Source organism: Phyllobates terribilis, unplaced genomic scaffold (assembly GCF_046119375.1).
Source record: "Phyllobates terribilis strain yellow unplaced genomic scaffold, ASM4611937v1 Scaffold_1__5_contigs__length_1240528914, whole genome shotgun sequence".
NCBI lineage: Eukaryota > Metazoa > Chordata > Amphibia > Anura > Dendrobatidae > Phyllobates > Phyllobates terribilis.
The window spans coordinates 262,476,152-262,496,884 of record NW_027362761.1 but is presented as its reverse complement, the minus strand read 5'-3'; the positions used below and the strand labels follow the sequence as shown (position 1 = coordinate 262,496,884).

Here is a 20,733-nt window from a genome sequence, read left to right as displayed (position 1 = left end):
ATTTGCATAACATTACCCTGTCTATCGATCCTGTGATCTCCATAATTCAATGACTTTTTATTTTTGGTGTTGCAATTTCAATGTTGAGGAATGATATTAAAGTGTATATTAAAGCTAGAGGAGGACACTTTGAGATTTTATTATTGAGTGGAGTTTTTGAGTCAGTTTGAACAAAGAAATTTTAAGGTCATGAATAATTTAAACCATAACCTGTGACTCCCTCCACAATGATGGCACCCCTCAATAGCTACCTGGTGTCCCCACCACTTGGTCTCCTGCTTAGGGGTTGTCTATTAGCTAGTTCAGCCTCCTAACCTTCCACAGGCAATAAATATACAGAAAAGGTGGGTGACTTAGCTATGGAAATCAGCAGTCAGACACCCCTCTTCACACACAGCACTGATAATGGAAACACTGTCTAGTATTGAGCACAAGTCAATGTGGATTTCATAGGACCAGAGAGCATATTGGAAGATCAGCACATCTTAATTGAAGGATATCAGTTGAATAACTTATAATTTAAACACATTTAAGGACAAGTCTCTTGAACTGGACAAGGTAATTTAAGGATTGTCCTTACTGGGTTTTAAAATGGGTACATCCTGAAGTCCAACCTGATCTTCTAAAGGTTTATTCATTTGTTTGATGCAATGACCTAAATGGCAAACCAGAATTGTCTACTCTACCAGTAATGGGAACTGTAGCTTAGGATAGTCCTATCCATTAATTCCATAGGATGTATGAATCTTTGCAGTACTCTCTCACTCCACAAGTACCACAATATCAGAAAAAAAGGAGGAGGAGAAAAATTTAGCTAATTCCAATCTGTCCTACTAAAGATGTTTAGGGACAAACAAGCCAAACAAGTGCCCGATGCCCCAGCAATGTGCAGAAATCATGGAATAAATAAGGAGAGCATGAGATCATAAAAGAGAAAAACTCAAATATTTGACTAATGAGGTGCTCTGTGTATGTATCAGTTGGGCTTGTATGATGAATGTGTTTCCATGATAAGGTATATATATATATATATATATATATATATATATATATATATATGTACAGTGTGTCCATGTTTACAGGAGAACAATAGTAAAATGAATCCTCTGCATCGCGCTTCCAATATCTCCATGTGGAATTCAAGACACAAAGAAATCTCTCATCAATGGCAAATTGTAGATAAGACGGTGGCTGTGTGCAGCTCCTCTGCCCTGTACAGTGTGTGTTGTGTCATGTCATAGGCACAGGACTATGCAGCACACTGCAGCTCCCAGCATGGCTAGGGGTTCACCTAGGTCAGCACTGCCTGTGACCGTGATGGCTAGATTTTGTGGTGTATAGTAAATGAGGACTGGTAGTAACAGCACTTCACTGAGGTGGGGGATGCCAGGCAGGGGGCATTGTAGTGAGGGCTGTAGTTCTATACAGGGGTGGCTGGGCATTGTAGTTATCTCCATCTAGCCCCTTGTTCTTCTATGTGCACTTTCTATCCCTCCTTCTTCCCACCTCATTCCCTCTCCCCTTCCTTCCAGTTCTGTCTTCCCCTTCTCCCTCCATCCTCAGTTCCCCCTCCTTGTCATTTCTTTCATTCCGGATTCCTTCTTCCCTCTCTCCTGTTGCCTATCTCCTTCCCTGCAGTCTCCCAGGCTCCTGATCACACTCTCTTTCCTGCTCTCCTGCCACAGTCCTTCTCTTCTCTTTTTCACTGTCTAAATTCTCCTCTTCCATCTGTCTCATCTCCCCTTTTCTCCATCTTCATCAGTCACTGCACAGTGCAGAGGTCTCTCATTATTCCTTGCTGTCTACCTGAGTTCTACCGCATGCCGTCTCTTCATGAGTCTCTCTGTCATCTCTTCCTCTGACAGCTCTCCATTCAACTCTCTCGTAATAGAGCATTACCTAGCTGTCTCTGACTGATATTCTCTCTCTGCTGTCTCCTCATGTGACATCCCCTCATTCTGCTGTCTCTTCATGTGACATGCTGTCACTCTGCCGGCTGTCTCTCCATAAGACATCCCCTCATTCTGTTGCCTGACATTCGTTCAGTACGTGGCAGACCCTCTCAATGTGACAGCCACTGTGTGCCCGCATGCAGCTCACCTGTGACACTCGGCCAGTGACAGTGCCTGCACTGTGTGTTGGTGATCATCCACTGGTGACATTCTCTCGGTGACAGTCACTCCGTATGCTGCCCCTTCGAGTCGTGTCTGCCCCCGGGTGTCCCCTCGCCCGCAGAGATGCCTTTTCACCCGGTAACGGCGGCGTTAATGTACAGGGGGGTCTACACTATCCCCGAATTACTGCGAGAGCACTCACCCACTCAGCTCCCCGAAGACGAGATAGAGGGTAAGTACTGCGGACTGCGGGGGGCGATGAGTAGTTGGGGGCAGCGATCCTCTGTGCAGGTGAATTGACCCAAAAGGGAGGGGGAGGCTTCAACAGGTGAGGTGGGGTGTGATACTGGGGGGAGTCACCTAAAGGTGAAGAGGACACATGTGTATAAGAGTGAAGCCTGGACTAGGGACTAGGAATTGTGCTCATGTATATAGTCACTAACTGTATTTATATATATATATATATACTGTGCTCATGTATATAGTCACTAACTGTATTTATATATATATATATATATATATATATATACTGTGCTCATGTATATAGTCACTAACTGTATTTATATATATATATATATATATATACTGTGCTCATGTATATAGTCACTTGCTGTATATATATATATATATATATATATACTGTGCTCACGTATATAGTCACTAACTGTATTTATATATATATATAAATATATACACTGTGCTCATGTATATAGTCACTTACTGTATGTATATGTATATATACTGTGCTCATGTATATAGTCACTTACTATATGTATATATACTGTGCTCACGTATATAGTCACTAACTGTATTTATATATATATAAATATATATATATATACACTGTGCTCATGTATATAGTCACTTACTAAATGTATATATATAAATATATATATACACTGTGCTCATGTATTTAGTCGCTTACTGTATGTATATATACTGTGCTCATGTATGTAGTCACATACTATATGTGTGTGTATATATATACTGTGCTCATGTATTTAGTCACTTACTATATGTATATATATGCTGTGCTCATGCATTTAGCCACTTACTATATGTATACTCTATATCTATACTGTGCTCATGTATGTAGTCACATACTATATATATACTGTGCTCATGTATGTAGTCATTTACTATATGTATGTTATGTATATACTGTGCTCAGGTATGTAGCTACTTACTGTGTGTATATATACATACTGTGCTTATGTATATAGTCACTTACTATATGTGTGTGTGTATATATATATATATATATATATATATACAGTGTATGTAGTCACTTACTATATGTGTGTATATATCCTGTGCGTATGTAGTCACTTACTGTATGTATATACATATATATTTATATCCCGTGCTCATGTATATAGTCACTTACTGTATGTATATATAATGTGCTTGTGTATGTAGTCACTTACTATATGTGTATATATATACTGTGCGTATGTAGTCACGTAATATATGTATATATATACACTGTGCTCATGTACGTAGTCACTTACTATATATATATACTGTGGTCATGTATATAGTCACTTACTATATATATATATATATATATATATATATATATACATATATAATGTGCTCATGTATGTATCCGTATACGTGTATGTATATATACATATAATGTGCTTATGTATATATACATATAATGTGCTTATGTATATAGTCACTTACTATATGTATATAAATACTGTGCCCATGACAGTAGTCACTTACTGTATGTGGATATATATATATATATATATATATATGTAGTGCTCATGTATGTAGTCACTTACTATTTAGTTACAGTATATATGTTTATGTCTTACATATATATACATATATAAGACTCTGTTTGAAAAAGGCTTGTGCTTAAGCCGAAACGCGTAACATGATTGTTTTCTGAAGAGCATAGAATAAAAATCTACAAATTCTGCAAACTTACAAGTGAGTGCAGGTCATCTTATATGTTATTTGAAACAGGATGCCAACCCTAGACACGAGCACCGCAGACTTTGAGTGCCAACTGAAATTGATGCTTATTATATACATACATATACATATATATTCCATAAACTGTACATGTTCCTATGAGCACATGGATTGCAGAGATTAATCTTCCCCCCTTGTTCACTAGGTGATCCCTGGGATGTCAACATCAGGAGTATGCCAATATCAGTGGGGTTGGGGTTTCCTCAGTCTGTAAAATTGATGATGGTTGTAATAAGGCAGACAGAATATCTGGAATGCATAGAGGCAGTTTCCTTCTGTCTTTCCTGGATTTCATTCATTGACTTGTCCAGTGAGGGTGATGATGTATTGAGTGAATGGTAATTGGAGTAAATCAGGTGTCATAGTGTGCTGTTAGCAGGGCCGGTTGCCAGTACGGTCTGTGAGCATGCCATAAAAGAAGACTGGCCGCAGATAGGAATAGCTATGTCTATACTGAGTATGTGAGGGGTACAATCACCAACTCACTGTGCTCTTTAGTTTATACTGTTTTCTGGTGCCATTTGGGGCTTGCAGTTTTTTATTTACTACAACCTGCTTAATTAATTACTTAAAAAAAGTATTCTCTCAACCTTCCCATTTCCTAAAGATAATGGTTACACTCAGTTTCTCTGAATATGTACTTTTAGATTTTATTATGGTCTGCAAAAGGACATATCAAAAGACTGGCACAGATTATTGGCATCTTATTCACTGAAAAGTAGCTTACTGGGGTACTGTGATAAGGTCATCTATGAGTCCCTGACATTTACAGTCTGTACGCCTCCATTTTCATTTATTAATTGATTTCACTTTTTATTTTCATTAACAATTTCATGTTATTAGTAGTCAAATTATATGTAAGTTGAGCTTTTGAAATTGATTAATCAGAAGAGTCCATATTTGTCCCTTCTTCATTTGACCTTTCCCTATGCAGCAAATGAATGTGTGCACACATGAGCCTTTTCCATCAATTGCACATCACCATATTGACATTGTAACTAAAGATGTGAGCACAGGAAAAGCTGAACAATCCTATACAGGTTCGATCTAAGGGCCTAATAGGTTTGTAGATGGTATAATTGTCTTGTATACCTGGCAATTGGAGAAATACTAGCAAAATCTGCAATGGTAACTGGCAGCTGAAGGTCTCACCCCCTGTGTAAAAAAAATTAATTAAAAAAGCCTATGTATCTTTTAATCTCTGAAACCATATTTGTCACCTTGGCAAAAAAAACTATTAAGAATTGCAGAATATGTTCTCCTTTTGAAAGGATATGAGTTTGTATATATTCAACATATTGATCTTTTTTATGTATTTATTATGCATCCAGTGTGCAGTGAACATATTCCATTGTTATTGACTGTCAATATTGGATTGATAAAATGAAGTCTAGGAGCCACACAGTAAATTCTGCACTATTTACATTCTGTTTAGAAGAAACTCTGGTAACTTTCATGGCCCTTCTGACATTGTATTTAGATCTTGATGATGGGGTTGGGTTGATGGATTTATGACACTTGAGTGCAAGAGGTTCTTATCTGAAATGCACCAAGGAGCATTGGAGACAGGGAAAATCATTGAGATGACTCATAATTTAAGTGCTAAAAGATGCATTGCCACAATTTCTAAAGTTTCTCTTTTCTAATTTGGATTTATGACACTTTACAATGTTACTTGCTTTAATATTTAGATCATGCGCTATTCAGACAGCATCTCATTTATTTGTGTCCTTCCGATACAATGTCTGAGTGCAACGTGAGTATTACTGCAGTAGTGGATCCTCAGAGTATAGTCGGGGATGGCAGGAAGAATTTCTTTGGTTGACTTCTACTAATCTTTAGTTTGTCATGTGCACTGAAAATATTCCGGTGCCAGTTCAGTCACTATGATGAATTGTAGATGAAGATGGCTGTGTTGTGTGGATAAATAATTTATATAACATGTATTCCTTCAAAATATTGTTTAGCACTTCATAATGATAACATATATTTCAAAATTGGAATTAAAAGCGTAAAGGTCCTCTTTGTCCTATGACTTCAGAGAGAGCGAAGAACTTATAAATCTTCAGATGTAGACCTTCAAAACCCTCTTGATATTTACATCTGTTTTAGCATGAAAAAGCTGAATGACAACATGGCTGAAAATATCATTTACCACAGAATCCAAATCACAGTCTGTAATGAATATTAAAAAAATAAGTGATGTTCTTTCCTCTCTACTGAATTGGAACAGGCACTGTATCTGGGTCACAGCAGTATATCCCCGAATATGATTTTGAGGCAAAGGTAATAAATTGTATCATGACCACTAGGTAACAAACTTATCACAGAGTAAACAGGTCAGGGGCGGACATATCATTGGTGCAACCGCACAGGGGCCCAAGAGGTAAGGGGGCCCACTTCCATCTCCAAAGTAGGTGGAATTGTGCTTTATGATTAACTATTGAACTGCCAAGATCCCATGTACTGTTCTTGTACAGGAGTCCTCTTCTGTCTGTGTTCACCAGTGAACAAAGCACTTAGCTAAAGTCATGACCAAAAGTGATGGCACCGTTGATATTGTTCCAGAAAAGGAAGTATTTCTCCCAGAAAATTATTGTAATTGCACATGTTTTGCTATACACATGTTCATTTCCTTTGTGTGTATTGGAGCAACACAAAAAAAATTTAAAAAAGCAAACTGGACATCATTTCACACAAAACCTCAAAAATGGGCCAGACAAAATTGTTGGCAACTTTCCAAAATTGTTGGTAAACAACTTTGTTTCAAGCATGTGATGCACGTTCAAACTCACTTGTGGCAAATAACTGGTGTGGGCAATATGGAAATCACACCTGAAACCAGATAAAAAGGGGAGAAGTTGACTCAATCGTTGCATTGTGTGTCTGTATGGTACACTAAATATGGAGAACAGAAAGAGGAGAAGGGATTTGTCTGAGGACTTGAGAACCAAAATTGATGAAAAATATCAACAATCTCAACATCTCCAGATATCTTGATGTTCCTTTGTCCTCGGTGCACAACATAATCAAGAAGTTTACAACCCATGGCACTGTAGTTAATCTCCCAGGATGTGGACGGCAGAGAAAAATTGATGAAAGGTTGCAATGCAGAATAGTCTGATTGGTGGATAAGCAGCCACAATCAAGTTCCAAAGAGATTCAAGCTGTCCTGCAGACTCGGTGTGCATCAGTGTCAGAGCAAACTATCTGTTGACATTTGAATGAAATGAAAAGCTATGGCAGGAGACCCAGGAGGACCCCACTGTTGACATACAGACATAAAAAAGGTAGACTGCAGTTTGCCAAAATGTACGTGAGTAAGCCAAAATCCTTCTGGGAAAGCTTATTGTGGACCAAGATAGACTTTTTTGGTAAAGCACATTTTTCTAATGTTTACTGAAAATGGAATTGTCACAACTCTGCAGTCAGATATCCCGAGACCAGGGACTCCTTCGCTGTTCTTAACGCTAAGGGCGCCCTAGCTGGCCCTGTTCCCTGGATTACTTCTGAAGGTGAAGACGCCGGGGCCACGTACCTTGTCTGAGCTCCTCAATCCACCCTCAGTCTGTTCCCTCCACCCACCCAGCGAAGAGGTGAGTAGTAGTGTATCGTAATACACAAAGCAGACTAACAAGTTAATACAAACAGGAATAAAGGAAAATACCAATCATACAAATATATGCACACAAACAACAGAGAATAACACAGGGGAGTGGAGGATGGTGAAAAACCAAAGTAGGAGAAGGAGAGGAATAACACACAACTAAAACCATGCAACTGTCTTAGCTAAATCCACCAAACTCCTTCTCAAACAACAGCAAACCACCAAACTCCTAACCATGCAGCACTGAAGCTAGCTCTGGCAATGACTGCTAGCCAGAGTCCAGTATATATAGGAGAGGGGAGTGGCTAACAATGAACAGCTATGAGTGTTAAGGCAGGTAAGCTTCTAGGAGCTCACAGTTAAATAGATTAACCCCTTCACTGTTGAAAGAAACCTGCACCGTTTAACATGAAGGTAAAGTGCAGGAGTAGGAGGAATCAGATGCTGCGGTCATCTGGCTTCTTTCTGTCGCGGTAAACCCGTGACAGGAATGAGACACCGAAAGAAAAGAACCCAGTACCTACAGTCAATTATGGTGGAGGTTCAAATATGTTTTGGGGTTGTTTTGCTGCCTCTGCCACTTGGTGCCTTGACTGTGTGCATGGCATCATGAAATCTGAAGATTACCAAAGGATTTTGGGTCGCAATGTAGTGACCAGTGTCAGAAAGCTGGGTTTGCATCCTAGGTCATGGGCCTTCCAAACAGGACAATAACCCCAAACATACTTCAAGTCAAGAAGCACCCAGAAATGGATGGAAGCAAAGTGCTCAAAGTGAAGGGGCCAGCAATGAGTCCAGATCTAAATCCCACAGATCACCTGTGGAAAGATCTTAAAATTGCTGTTGAGAGAAGGCATCCTTCAAATATGAGAGACCTGGAGCAGTTTGCAAAAGGAGAGTGGTCCAAAATTCCAGTTGAGTGTTGTAAGAAGCTTATTGATGGTTTTAGGAAGCGATTGATTGCAGTTATTTATTCCAAATTGTGTGCAACCAAATATTAAATTGAGGGTGCCAACAATTTTGTCTGGCCCGTTTTTGGGGTTTTTGTGTGAAATTATGTCCAATTTGCCTTTTTTTCTCAGTTTTTTTTGTGTTGTTCCAATACACCCAAAGGAAATAAACATCTCTATAACAAAATATGTGTAACTGCAATAACTTTCTGTGATAAATAGGTAATTTTCTAGAACAATTTCAAGGGTGCCAACACTTTCGGCCATGACTGTATATAAGGTCCTATAGTAAAAACTCAAATTTAGCACTTTTACTTTTGTTTTACTTTAGCCCCCTCTGTACTGAAATAGGATCGTTTGACTTTTTTCTGACCCTCAATATCTTAGAAAGTGAAGGGAAGTTACACCCTCATTTTTTTTACCAGCTTCATAGTACTGTGGATTAGGGGAATAAGTGTAACCCACGCCGATCCCACTGTCAGTGGCCTGATGGCAAGTATATGGTCATGCTACATAGTATGCACATCTTTCCTAGAACCATACCCCAAGATGACTGTTAAAGGGGTTATCCATGATTTATTTTTCTATACTTTGTATCTAAAAGCTAACAGACAGGTAGTTGCTGTTGTACCCAGTGACAGCTCAGGGCGGTCACCTTCAGCTCTTGCTGGCGATTTCTCTGCTCCATTGTCTACAGAGCAGCTCTTCTTCTTATGGGCTGCTCTGTCAATGGGACATGTCTGCGGACATTATGCTGATTGGCAGCTGGTTTCCTGCAGTGAGGCAGCGGGGAGCCGGCTGTTAATCAGCATGACAGCAGTCAAGCCCCATCAACAGAGCAGAGCGGAAAAGAAGCCGCTGCTCTGTAGACATGTCGTAAGTGGAAGCATCTGAATCGCCGGCAGGAGCGCTCTGTGACCTCTCTGTGCCGGCAGAGATTAGTGCCGGGCACAACAGGCAGGTAACCTGCCTGTTAGTTCTTAGGCACATTGTAAAGAAAAAAAAGTCCCAGATAACTTTTTTTAAATATGACTATACCAGTTTCTGTCTCCATTATGGCAAACATAAGGAGAACATGCAAACTATATGTTGCACCAGTGAGCCACAATGATGCCCAGTGCATTGGGTAGCCAAAGTTGAAAAGAAATAGCTACAGTTTAGTAACCAGTTTCACTAGTCTGGGGCATGAGAACAATCCTTTGTCCAAGCACATTCATCTAATCAAAATGTAGTAGATTTTAATATCAAATTAACACTTAAGCTGCATTATTCAGCTTTCATGTTCTACAATATCAGACCAGTTGCTTAATATCGCCAGTATTAGTGTGACCTACTTTAGCCTAGCTCAGTCTTCATAGGCTATAGATAACACAACCAACCAATTAGTGATAATGCAGCCACCTACTGTTTGCAACACAGCAAAAAGTGAGAAATCATTTAGACTACGCAGAAGCATTTATGCCAACAATAAAAAAAAATGTATACTATGGCTTTCATATAGATATAAACCACAGGTCATTTTGATCCTAACAAAAAAAAAAAGTTTATTAAATATTAGAATCAAAATATAAAGAAATTCTAAAGTACCAGATGTGTTGGAAGTACATTTCAGCTGGCAGCACATATACCCATATATGACTGGGACCTGCTACTTATACAGTGCTAGACTCCTTGGTTGAAATTCACATCTACAAATCTGAGCTGGGAGCCATCTGCATGCAGCATCTATTGATCACAGTGCGGATGAAATACACAATATTGTGGCAACAACTGTAAATGACTTGTCAATTACTGGCCCTTTGTATAAGCCGCCTATAATAGACTTCAGCTGTAACTAGGTTTAATGTCCCATTGCAAATATAATTGAAATCCTTAAAAATAACAATTGGTATCAAATTAACTAAAATATGCATGTTCTCAGTACAGTGGTTACACATTATAAAAATGATCTGACAAAATGTAATTTGGGAGTATGAAGCCAAGAATAATAGTAATGGAGTAATCTGCATTCTACACCAATGGTGTCCTCATTGTTAGCGACACAATGACCACTCAAACACTCTACTGTCTACTCTATAAGTAGTAAATAAAAGAGGCAGATTACGCTTTGTGTGCGATGTGCAGGCGAACCTTACAAGCCAACAGGACTGTATTGTGAACTTTTCACAGAGAATAAAATTGGGATAAAGTGACAGGACTAAATGCTGCCTAGTGAAGATTAGTGACATACAGCAAAAGCACATGAGCAAACTGATCTACTCCACTACAGTAAATTGCCGCATGGTTAGTGTAGCACCCTGAGGATTCGGCTGCTACAGGGGTATTGCACCTCAACCCAGAGGTGTGATATTCCACTCCCGGGTAAGGAAGGAGTGTGGAACTGAGCTCAGATAGACTGCATGCACTACATACATCCCATTCCAGAGGAGCAGGCCGACGGCACTCCCACTTAGAAATGTGCAGGTGCGACCGAGCCTGTTCCTGGCTGGAGTGGGAGGGGGGAGGAACATCCCATGTAGTGTAGGGGCAGATAGGGGGAGCAGTCTGGGTAGTGGTAGGAGCTCATTGGGTGCTGGTCACCTGAGCTCACACATAGAGGGATATATAAGGAGGGCACCAACTAGGATCAGGGTCAGACGCAGAGAGTAAGTCAGATGCAGAGGACAAGCCTGCAGAAAGAAACAACAGCCCTGGAGAGAGAGTGGAGTAAAGAAGGAGACCCAGAGGGGGACAAAGAAGGGACCCAAGAACCCAAATAAGAACACCGGGTGAGGAGTCAGCAGAAGGGTACCGGAACCCAAGCTGGTGGGGGTAAAGACATTCCCCAGCCAGAGACCGGAGACCGTGGGCAGAGTCTGTCACGGTCACCCACTACATTCACCCTGAAGGCACACCACATGGAGGGTCAGGGAACCTGAGGCCAAAGGTTGCCCAACAGAAGGCCCGAGGGAGCTGGATTTAGGTGAATCACTGGTGGGGACGGCTGAAGGAAGGACAGAGGGAGAGCTCAGGGCCACGCTCCGGACTTGTTTGGGGGTTGGCCGGATCCAGGACCTGGTGGACGCAGCACGGCTCGGGAGGTCACTTGGAGCTAGAGTGACCAGGAACATCTGCAGTAAGTAAAGACCCTTAACTGCACTACCCGAGTCTGTCATCATTACCGGCTGCACCGCACCACCACAACCCCCATCCTCTGCGCCTGTCCCCTCTGAGGCTATACCCCTCCCGTTGGGGGTTATCCCACCAAGCTGCGCATCCACCATCAGCCTCAGCGGACCCTGCTGCAGCGGCGGCCACAGTGACCGCATCACAACGGGTGGCGTAGTCGACACAACGAACTTTAATAACATCAGTAAAGACTGCCACATAACCCTGAGCTTGACGCCCTGGGCACGGGACCGGGTCACAGCCGCTCGGAGACTACAACCCCCCCATCTGATCCGGTGCCGGGTATTCCCCTCAAAACGGAATATGTCCCAGGGGGCGCGTCAACTTTGGCGTAGTCGGCAGGATTACGTGCCCGCAACACCCGGGTACTGCGTGCCTGAAGAAAAGTGCAAGTTTACCTCAGAAAGAAGACTCCTGCCGGTTCCGGAGGGTCCACGCCATCGGACTCCATCACCAGTCGTTTCCCGCCGATTGTCCGCCATTTCCAGCTTGTTCCCGCCATCTGCAGAGTTTCCCGCCACTGGGCGACGCTTCCCGCCAAAACCGCAGATTTCCCGCCTTGGAAGAGCAGCGGACGCCATTATGGGCGTGCCAAAGGAGGGCGAGAGGCCACCTCCCATCGTGGGCCGGGACAGAAAATGGCGCCAAAAGTGGAAACCGCCCCCACCAACAGAGACTGTGATGCTGGAGGTGTCTGTCAGCGTGAAAGAACTACCCCTGGAGCTGACAGTCACCGAGTTGCCCCGGGACCGCCCTCGAAGTGGGAGGAGACGAAAGAAAAGAGCAAAGATGGGTGTCGCTTGGAGCAGTCTAGAACGAGCGCACCCGGAGGCGAGGTGTCCAGAGCAAGAGCACCCGGAGTCGAGGAGAGGAAGAGTAGACCCGGGAATGGAGCGGCAGCAGAGCAGCACCGGCCCGCTGGCCAGGAGCCTGCAGAAGGAAGAAGGAGGAGAGCAGAGCAGCACCGGCCCGCTGGCCAGGAGCCTGCCGGAAGCAGAGCAGAGCAGCACCGACCCGATGGTCAGGAGCCTGCTAGAGTCAACAACCCCGCTAGGCTTAGCGGAGATCCTGGCGCAGCTTCCCCGAGATCGGGAGTGCGCGCGGAGTGCCCTGGAGGGCCTCGCGGGAAGGATGGCCCGAGTGCAGAGGGAGATCCTGGCGGAGTGGGGCCGGGAGATGGCCCAGCAAGCTGGAATCCGTCCACGGAACCCGCTCCCTTGGAAGAAGACACCGACTACCTCTGCGGATGACGCGGGAGGACCCAAGGCCGGAGACGGCGCAGAAGAGGGAGCGAGACGCATGGCAGCAGGTAAGGGGGATGCCTATACCCCATACCGGAAGACCACCCACCTGCCCCAGCTCCCCGTCGCAGAGCCCGAAAGTCCCCCTGCCGTACCCGAGACCGCCATGACACCGCCACCGACTAGGCCCCGACCGGAAGCCGCCGTCGCGACCCCAGTGACGTCACGCGTCGTGACCCGGAGCGTGGCGCAGGAAGAAGAGCCTCCGGCCTGGTCACAGGGCCTAGCGTTTCCGGGCGCCGCATCCAAAGCAGAGCCATCTACCTCCGCGGAGCCTCCGGCCTGGTCGCAAGGCCAGGTAACCCAGGGCGCCGCCGTCCTAACGGTGCCCTTCACCTTCCAGGTGCCCCAGGCCTGGCCGCAAGGCCTGGGCAACCCGGGCGCCATCACCACCGCGCCCGCGCCCGCAATACCAAGGGTGCCACACCTGGGGGAGGACCTCTTCGGCCAGCTCACATGGCCGGACGGGCGGCCCTTCATCTGGCCCGAAGGGTACCCTGAGCTAGAGCGGCAGCAAAGACTAGGGCCCTTGTGTGAGCCCCTGATCCCGGCTCCAAAGCCCGTGACTCGGGTCTCGCCTCCACTCGAGGAAGCCCAGTTCGTGTGGGACCCCACGGGAGAAGATTTGATGGGGTTCACCGGAGAGACTCGGGCAGCTGCAGCAGAGCGTACCGAGTGTTGCCGTCAACAGCTGGCAGAGTTCAAGAGAGAGCGGGAGGAGAGGCGGGCCAGAGAGCAATGGGCCCGGACCCGCAGCGCGGAGCAAAAGAGCCGGACCAGAAGGGACCCCCGTGCAGCAGATCGTCCCCGTACCATCGGGACGGTAATAAAGTTTAATGCGCAGCATGGGTGGGGCTTCATAAAGGACCAGAACACCATGGGTGACGTCTTCGTTACCCGACGGGATGTCGAGTCTCACCTGCCAGAGGGTCACAAAGGCCGTGACCTCTACGTCGGTGACGAGGTAACGTTCACCCGGCACAAGTGTGCCAAGGGACCTTACGCCCTCCACGTGCATCGCCTGACAGAGGAGGAGTTGCGGTGTAGGGAGGAAGAGCCAGAAGACCCGGACGGGTTCAAGGCTAGGAGGTACTACGATTAAGAACAGTAGTAAAGAAAAACTGTATATAGTTACCCGTCGGGGTACACAAGAAACCGTGGCTGCTTTAACGTTTAGTCCCCGTTGGGACCAGTGAACAGTTTAACCCGTGTGTCCCTTACCCAAACCAGGCTGAGGACTGTGAGCAGCCATCCCTTTCCCTTACCTGGCCGGGGACTGAGAACGGCCAAAACTTCCCTGTACATAGTTGCGCTTCCTAAGGCGCCCCCTACTGGTTTTATAAGGAACTGCTTTTCAAAAGACTGTCGCACTTTACCTGGTCACGAGTTGCACGGTGACCAGAGGAGGAAGAAAGAAAGGGACGACGAGAATGTTATGATGATGTTTATATGAAAAAGTTTATATATATATAATATTTTATATGTTTTATATGTTTATAAAAATTTGTATGTTTGGTGTTTTTGTCTTTGCAGCCCGAGGACGTGCTGTGATTTACCAGGGGGGAATGTAGCACCCTGAGGATTCGGCTGCTACAGGGGTATTGCACCTCAACCCAGAGGTGTGATATTCCACTCCCGGGTAAGGAAGGAGTGTGGAACTGAGCTCAGATAGACTGCATGCACTACATACATCCCATTCCAGAGGAGCAGGCCGACGGCACTCCCACTTAGAAATGTGCAGGTGCGACCGAGCCTGTTCCTGGCTGGAGTGGGAGGGGGGAGGAACATCCCATGTAGTGTAGGGGCAGATAGGGGGAGCAGTCTGGGTAGTGGTAGGAGCTCATTGGGTGCTGGTCACCTGAGCTCACACATAGAGGGATATATAAGGAGGGCACCAACTAGGATCAGGGTCAGACGCAGAGAGTAAGTCAGATGCAGAGGACAAGCCTGCAGAAAGAAACAACAGCCCTGGAGAGAGAGTGGAGTAAAGAAGGAGACCCAGAGGGGGACAAAGAAGGGACCCAAGAACCCAAATAAGAACACCGGGTGAGGAGTCAGCAGAAGGGTACCGGAACCCAAGCTGGTGGGGGTAAAGACATTCCCCAGCCAGAGACCGGAGACCGTGGGCAGAGTCTGTCACGGTCACCCACTACATTCACCCTGAAGGCACACCACATGGAGGGTCAGGGAACCTGAGGCCAAAGGTTGCCCAACAGAAGGCCCGAGGGAGCTGGATTTAGGTGAATCACTGGTGGGGACGGCTGAAGGAAGGACAGAGGGAGAGCTCAGGGCCACGCTCCGGACTTGTTTGGGGGTTGGCCGGATCCAGGACCTGGTGGACGCAGCACGGCTCGGGAGGTCACTTGGAGCTAGAGTGACCAGGAACATCTGCAGTAAGTAAAGACCCTTAACTGCACTACCCGAGTCTGTCATCATTACCGGCTGCACCGCACCACCACAACCCCCATCCTCTGCGCCTGTCCCCTCTGAGGCTATACCCCTCCCGTTGGGGGTTATCCCACCAAGCTGCGCATCCACCATCAGCCTCAGCGGACCCTGCTGCAGCGGCGGCCACAGTGACCGCATCACAACGGGTGGCGTAGTCGACACAACGAACTTTAATAACATCAGTAAAGACTGCCACATAACCCTGAGCTTGACGCCCTGGGCACGGGACCGGGTCACAGCCGCTCGGAGACTACAACCCCCCCATCTGATCCGGTGCCGGGTATTCCCCTCAAAACGGAATATGTCCCAGGGGGCGCGTCAGTTAGACTAAGTTGGGGTCTTCAAGGTCCTAAATTTCAGAATGTGAATACCTACTTAACAAACATCGTGACACATTGTTTTTAGTTTACTGACTCATCCACCAAAATTCCCTTCTCTGCTGCAAGCATTTGAGGAGTACAAACAATCCCAGAGATCTCATTGCATATTATGGCTATTTTCTGAAATCGAATGATTCCCATAGCCATGTTTAGATGAAGATTTAATTCCTAGTTTCTGGTGGCCGGGAGTACAGATGACCATTAGCATTTTATTTTCAGTGGAACATGCACTATGTGGACAAAATGATTATGACACACCTCTTAAAGGGAATCTGTAACAAGGTTTTTGCTATATAATCTAAGAAGACCATGAGGTAGGGCCTGAGACACTGATTTAGTGATATGTCACTTATTAGGCTAGTTGCTGCAGTTTCAATACTATCAGTGCTTTATCAGCAGGAGATTATCACTGCCGGACTAGCTGCCCTTATGCCTCCTGGTCCATCCACACCCCCAGCACTGATTAGCAGCTGACTGTCAATATACAATTTACATAGAAAGCTGATAATCAGCAGTGCAGGCTGGGTTAGCTTTCTGAGCACTACTACATCTACAGCAGGGAAAACTCTGATTGTATCACAACTGCTGCATCCAGTAAACTAAGTGATACATCCCTGGAATCAGGGCCTCTTTCTTTACGTTATGCTGCTCTCAGATGAGGTAGCAAAAAACTGGTGGCAGATTCCCTTTAATCATTGCATTTAGGATTTTAATTAAGTCCCATTGGCAAAAATTCAGCAGTCTTCCTTTACAAACATTTGTGAAACAATGGGTTGTCCTAAAGATATCATTGAATTAAAGTGTGGTCCTGTAATAGGAGCCACCATTGTAACATGAAGTCTCTTAAATATTTTTCTCTCCTAAATATTGTTTGATGAACTGTTAGTGGGGATATTAAAAATGGAAGCGTTTAGGAACCGCAGCAACTTGGCTACAAAGTGGCGACCATGTAAAGATACAGAGCAAGGTCACCGAGTGCTGACTTTCATAGTGCATAAAAGTTGCCAACGATCCGCTGACTCAATAAGTACAGTGTTACAAAATTCCTATGGCATTAACATCAACCTGAGCTTCATAGCATGGATCTCCATGGCCGAACATCTGCATGCAAGCCTTACATCACCATGCACAATGCTAAGTGTCTGATGGAGTGGTGTAAAGGATGCTGTTGCTGGACTCTGGAGCAATGGAAACATGTTCTGGATGAGCCTTGGTTTGGTGGATATTACTTTTTTTCAGGGATTGTTTAGGGCCCAAAGTTCCAATGAGGGGAAATCTTAATGTTTCAGTATACCAAGATATTTTGGACAAATACATGCCAACATACAGTAGAGCCTTGACCTCAAATCCATCGAATCTGTATGTTATAAGCTAGAACTGAGATTGTAAGTCAGGACCTTTCATTTGACATCAGTGTTCACCTCCTAAACGCTCTTTTGGATGAATAGGCAAAAAAAAAAACACAGAAACACGCCAAAATCTTGTACAAAACCTAGAGAAGAGAGGAAGCTATTTTAGCTGCAAAGAGGGGACAAACTCCATATTAATACAAATGGATTAAAAATAGGATGTCATAAAAACTCCTGTAGGTATAATGTGCACCTGTCCCAATGCTTTTGTCCATATCGTGCATATTATCCCAAATTAGCTTACTTTATTGAATATTATCTTCCCAATCTTAAGTTGTTTTCTGATATGCTCTGTGTTCCACATAGTGCCATTCCAACTTAATTTTGCTGAAAGCGGCCGCACTTTAGATTAATCTGTTTTGCTGACGGAACCATACATGTGTCAGTTCATGCTGACTATTACATGAAAGAAAGATCTTTACTCCACAGAAATATCTTTCACGAAATAATCGCTTGTGTATCAGATAAAAATTTCATACATACCTGGCGGTTTTTCAAATACTTAATGTCTGCCATTGATCATCTAAAATGATTATTATTTAGTAAACTTCACCCAACAGCGTTTGTTTTAGTTGAGATTGTCGATTTTCATCCAACCTTTTTTTTCCTCATACAGTCATGGCCGAAAGTGTTGGCACCGTTGATATTGTTCCCTAAAATGAAGTATTTCTCCCAGAATATTATTGCAATTACACATATTTTGTTATACACATGTTTATTTCTTTTGTGTGTATTGGAACAACACAAAAAAACTGAAAAAAGGCAAAAAACACAAAAATGGGCCAGACAAAATTGTTGCCACTTTTCCAAAATTGTGGGTAAACAACTTTGTATGAAGCATGTGATACTCATTCAAACTCACCTGTGGCAAGTAACTTGTATGGGCAATATGAAAATCACACCTGAAACCAGATAAAAGCTGGAGACGTTTACTCAATCGTTGCATTGTGTGTCTGTGTGCCACACTAAATATGGAAAACAGAAAAAGGAGAAGAGAACTGTCTGATGACTTGAGATTCAAAATTGTTGAACAATATCAACAATCTTAAGGTTACAAGTCCATCTCCAGAGATCTTGATGTTCCTTTGTCCTCAGTGCACAACATAATCAAGAAGTTTAAAAAAAGCTAGACTGCAGTTTGCCAAAATGTACTTGTGAAGACCCGAGGTCTTCCGTGGGCATAACAGTACTCAGACAACACAGAGCGAGGGTAAAACAGTGTGGCAATACTTTATTGAACCACAAAGCTGACAATAAACACATAGAACAGTCCCAGCAAATACCCAAGATGGTACAACATTACACAGTCTCACCCTTCCGCTCCGCCTGCCTGAGATAGAACAGCTGTGACTTTGGGACTTCCAGGGCCAACTACCTCAGCCAGTTGCCCCCCCCCCCCCCCGCTTCTGGCAGGCCCCCACAGAGAGAAGGTAGGAAGCTTAGGAAGCTAGCAGTCCATTGAGGTACAAGGCCAGGAGACCCGATGGTCCCACCCTGGCCTCTCCAAGAGTTTCCATGGGGCCAGATGACCGGCTGGTCCCAATCTGGCTTCTCTGAATGTCTCCATGAGTTCCAGGCGACCGGTGGATCCCCTGGCAACCCCAAACAACATATCCATGGGGCCAGATGACTTCATTGACCCAACCTGGTCTCCTCAAATGTATCCATGGTCTCTCTAGACTAGAATCATGCAGAATCCAAATCTGTGTCTCTTTGGGTAAAGCCATTATACCAAGCTGATGGTGTGAAGAGAATATGATCTTGCTTCTCCACGTAAAGTCTCTTTCAATCTCTGTCCCAAGTCTGACTACTACAGAAGCATATCTCCTTTTTAACTGCACATCCACAGGTCAAGGGGGGAAAGGGCAGCCTCCTGTCTCATTGTTTGAGCATCTAATGAATTAGCTTAGTTTGTCTTCCTCTCTTGTGAGTCAATAAACCATAGGGTCCACAAACGTTAATCAACATAATTAGCAAACATTCATTGTTCCAGAATCAAAAAGGATACAACAATCAGGGTTATACAAATACTGGTCTGTTTTATTGACCAGGCACATAAATATACAAAGATAGTGTACTTCTCTTGGATTATCAAATCTAAATGTCTGGCTTATTAAGATTATAGGCTGTATCGTCACATTGCTCCCCGAATTTTAATTAGCCATTCATGATAGGATCCCAATCATCTTTCTCCACTTATTGGAGACAGTCCATCAGTATGTCTTTAAGCACAGACACAAATGTAAGCGGTCTCACCTTCATGAGTTCAAAACTTTGCATCATCCAGTTTCTTCAGAGTGTATTCCATGTCTTCCTTGCGAATAAACTCAACATGTAATTGAAGAAAACAGACTGGTTTCCATTGTATCCACACACGCTGTCCTCTGCATCCTGTGGTTCCTGAATTAAATCCGATAGAGTGTCAGTGGCCTGGTATTCAATCCGTTGAAGCTGGCACAGCTCCCGTAGTTGCTGTCTCTTGTTACTGCTGTATATCCTCTCCGGGCATCCTCCCAAGGCCAAGCTGGTGGGGTTGGACATGGTAGCATCCGAAACCCGCTGTGTATGCCTTACCTATGGAACGCTGGGTCTGTCTTCATGCCTCCCTGGTTGTGGAGCCCTTTGGATGGTGTGTGCTAACACCAGTCCCCTTGCAGCTCCCCAAGATCCTGTGGGCTGAGTAGTATCCCACTGTTGCCACCAAAATGTGAAGACCTGCGGACTTCCGTAGGCGTAACGCTTCTCAGACAACACAGGATGAGGGTAAAACAGCATGGCAATTCTTTATTCAATCAATAAAGGATTGGCAAACATTCATTGTTCCAGAATCAAAGAGGAGACAACAATCAGGGTTGTACAAATACTGGTCTGTATTGACCAAGCACATAAATACACAAAGATAATAGGGTATTTCTCTTGGATTGACAAATCTAAATGTTTGGCTTATTAAGATTATAGGCTGTATCGTCACAGTACTTGATTAAGCCAAAATACTTCTGGGAAAGCATCTTGTAGATAGATGAGACCAAGACAGAGCTTTTTGGTAAAGCACATCATTCTATTGTTTACCGAAAATGGAATGAGGCCTAAAAATAAAAGAACAAAATACATACAGTCAAATATGGTGGAGGTTCAAATTTGTTTTGGCGTTGTTTTGCTGCCTCTGGCATTGGGTGCCTTGACTGAGTACAAGTCATCATGAAATTTGAACATTACCAAAGGATTTTGGGTTGCAATGTAGAGCCCAGTGTCAGAAAACTGGGTTTGCATCCTAGGTCATGGGTCTTCCAGCAGGACAAACAAAGCACTGGAGAGTTCTGAAGTGGCCAGCAATGAGTCTGGATCTAAATCCCATTGAACACCTATG

General features: G+C 44.3%; 1 protein-coding gene across 1 annotated transcript in view; it reads left to right on the top strand.

The window, feature by feature from the left end:
• The first annotated feature begins 1,535 nt into the window (after positions 1 to 1,535).
• Positions 1,536 to 20,733, top strand: part of CABP7 (calcium binding protein 7) — a 241,594-nt gene continuing 222,396 nt past the window's right edge. Inside the window, exon 1 of the mRNA XM_073653833.1 lies at positions 1,536 to 2,346. Coding sequence (XP_073509934.1) covers positions 2,238 to 2,346 — 109 coding nt within the window. The 5' untranslated portion in view covers positions 1,536 to 2,237. The remainder of the gene's footprint in view (positions 2,347 to 20,733) is intronic.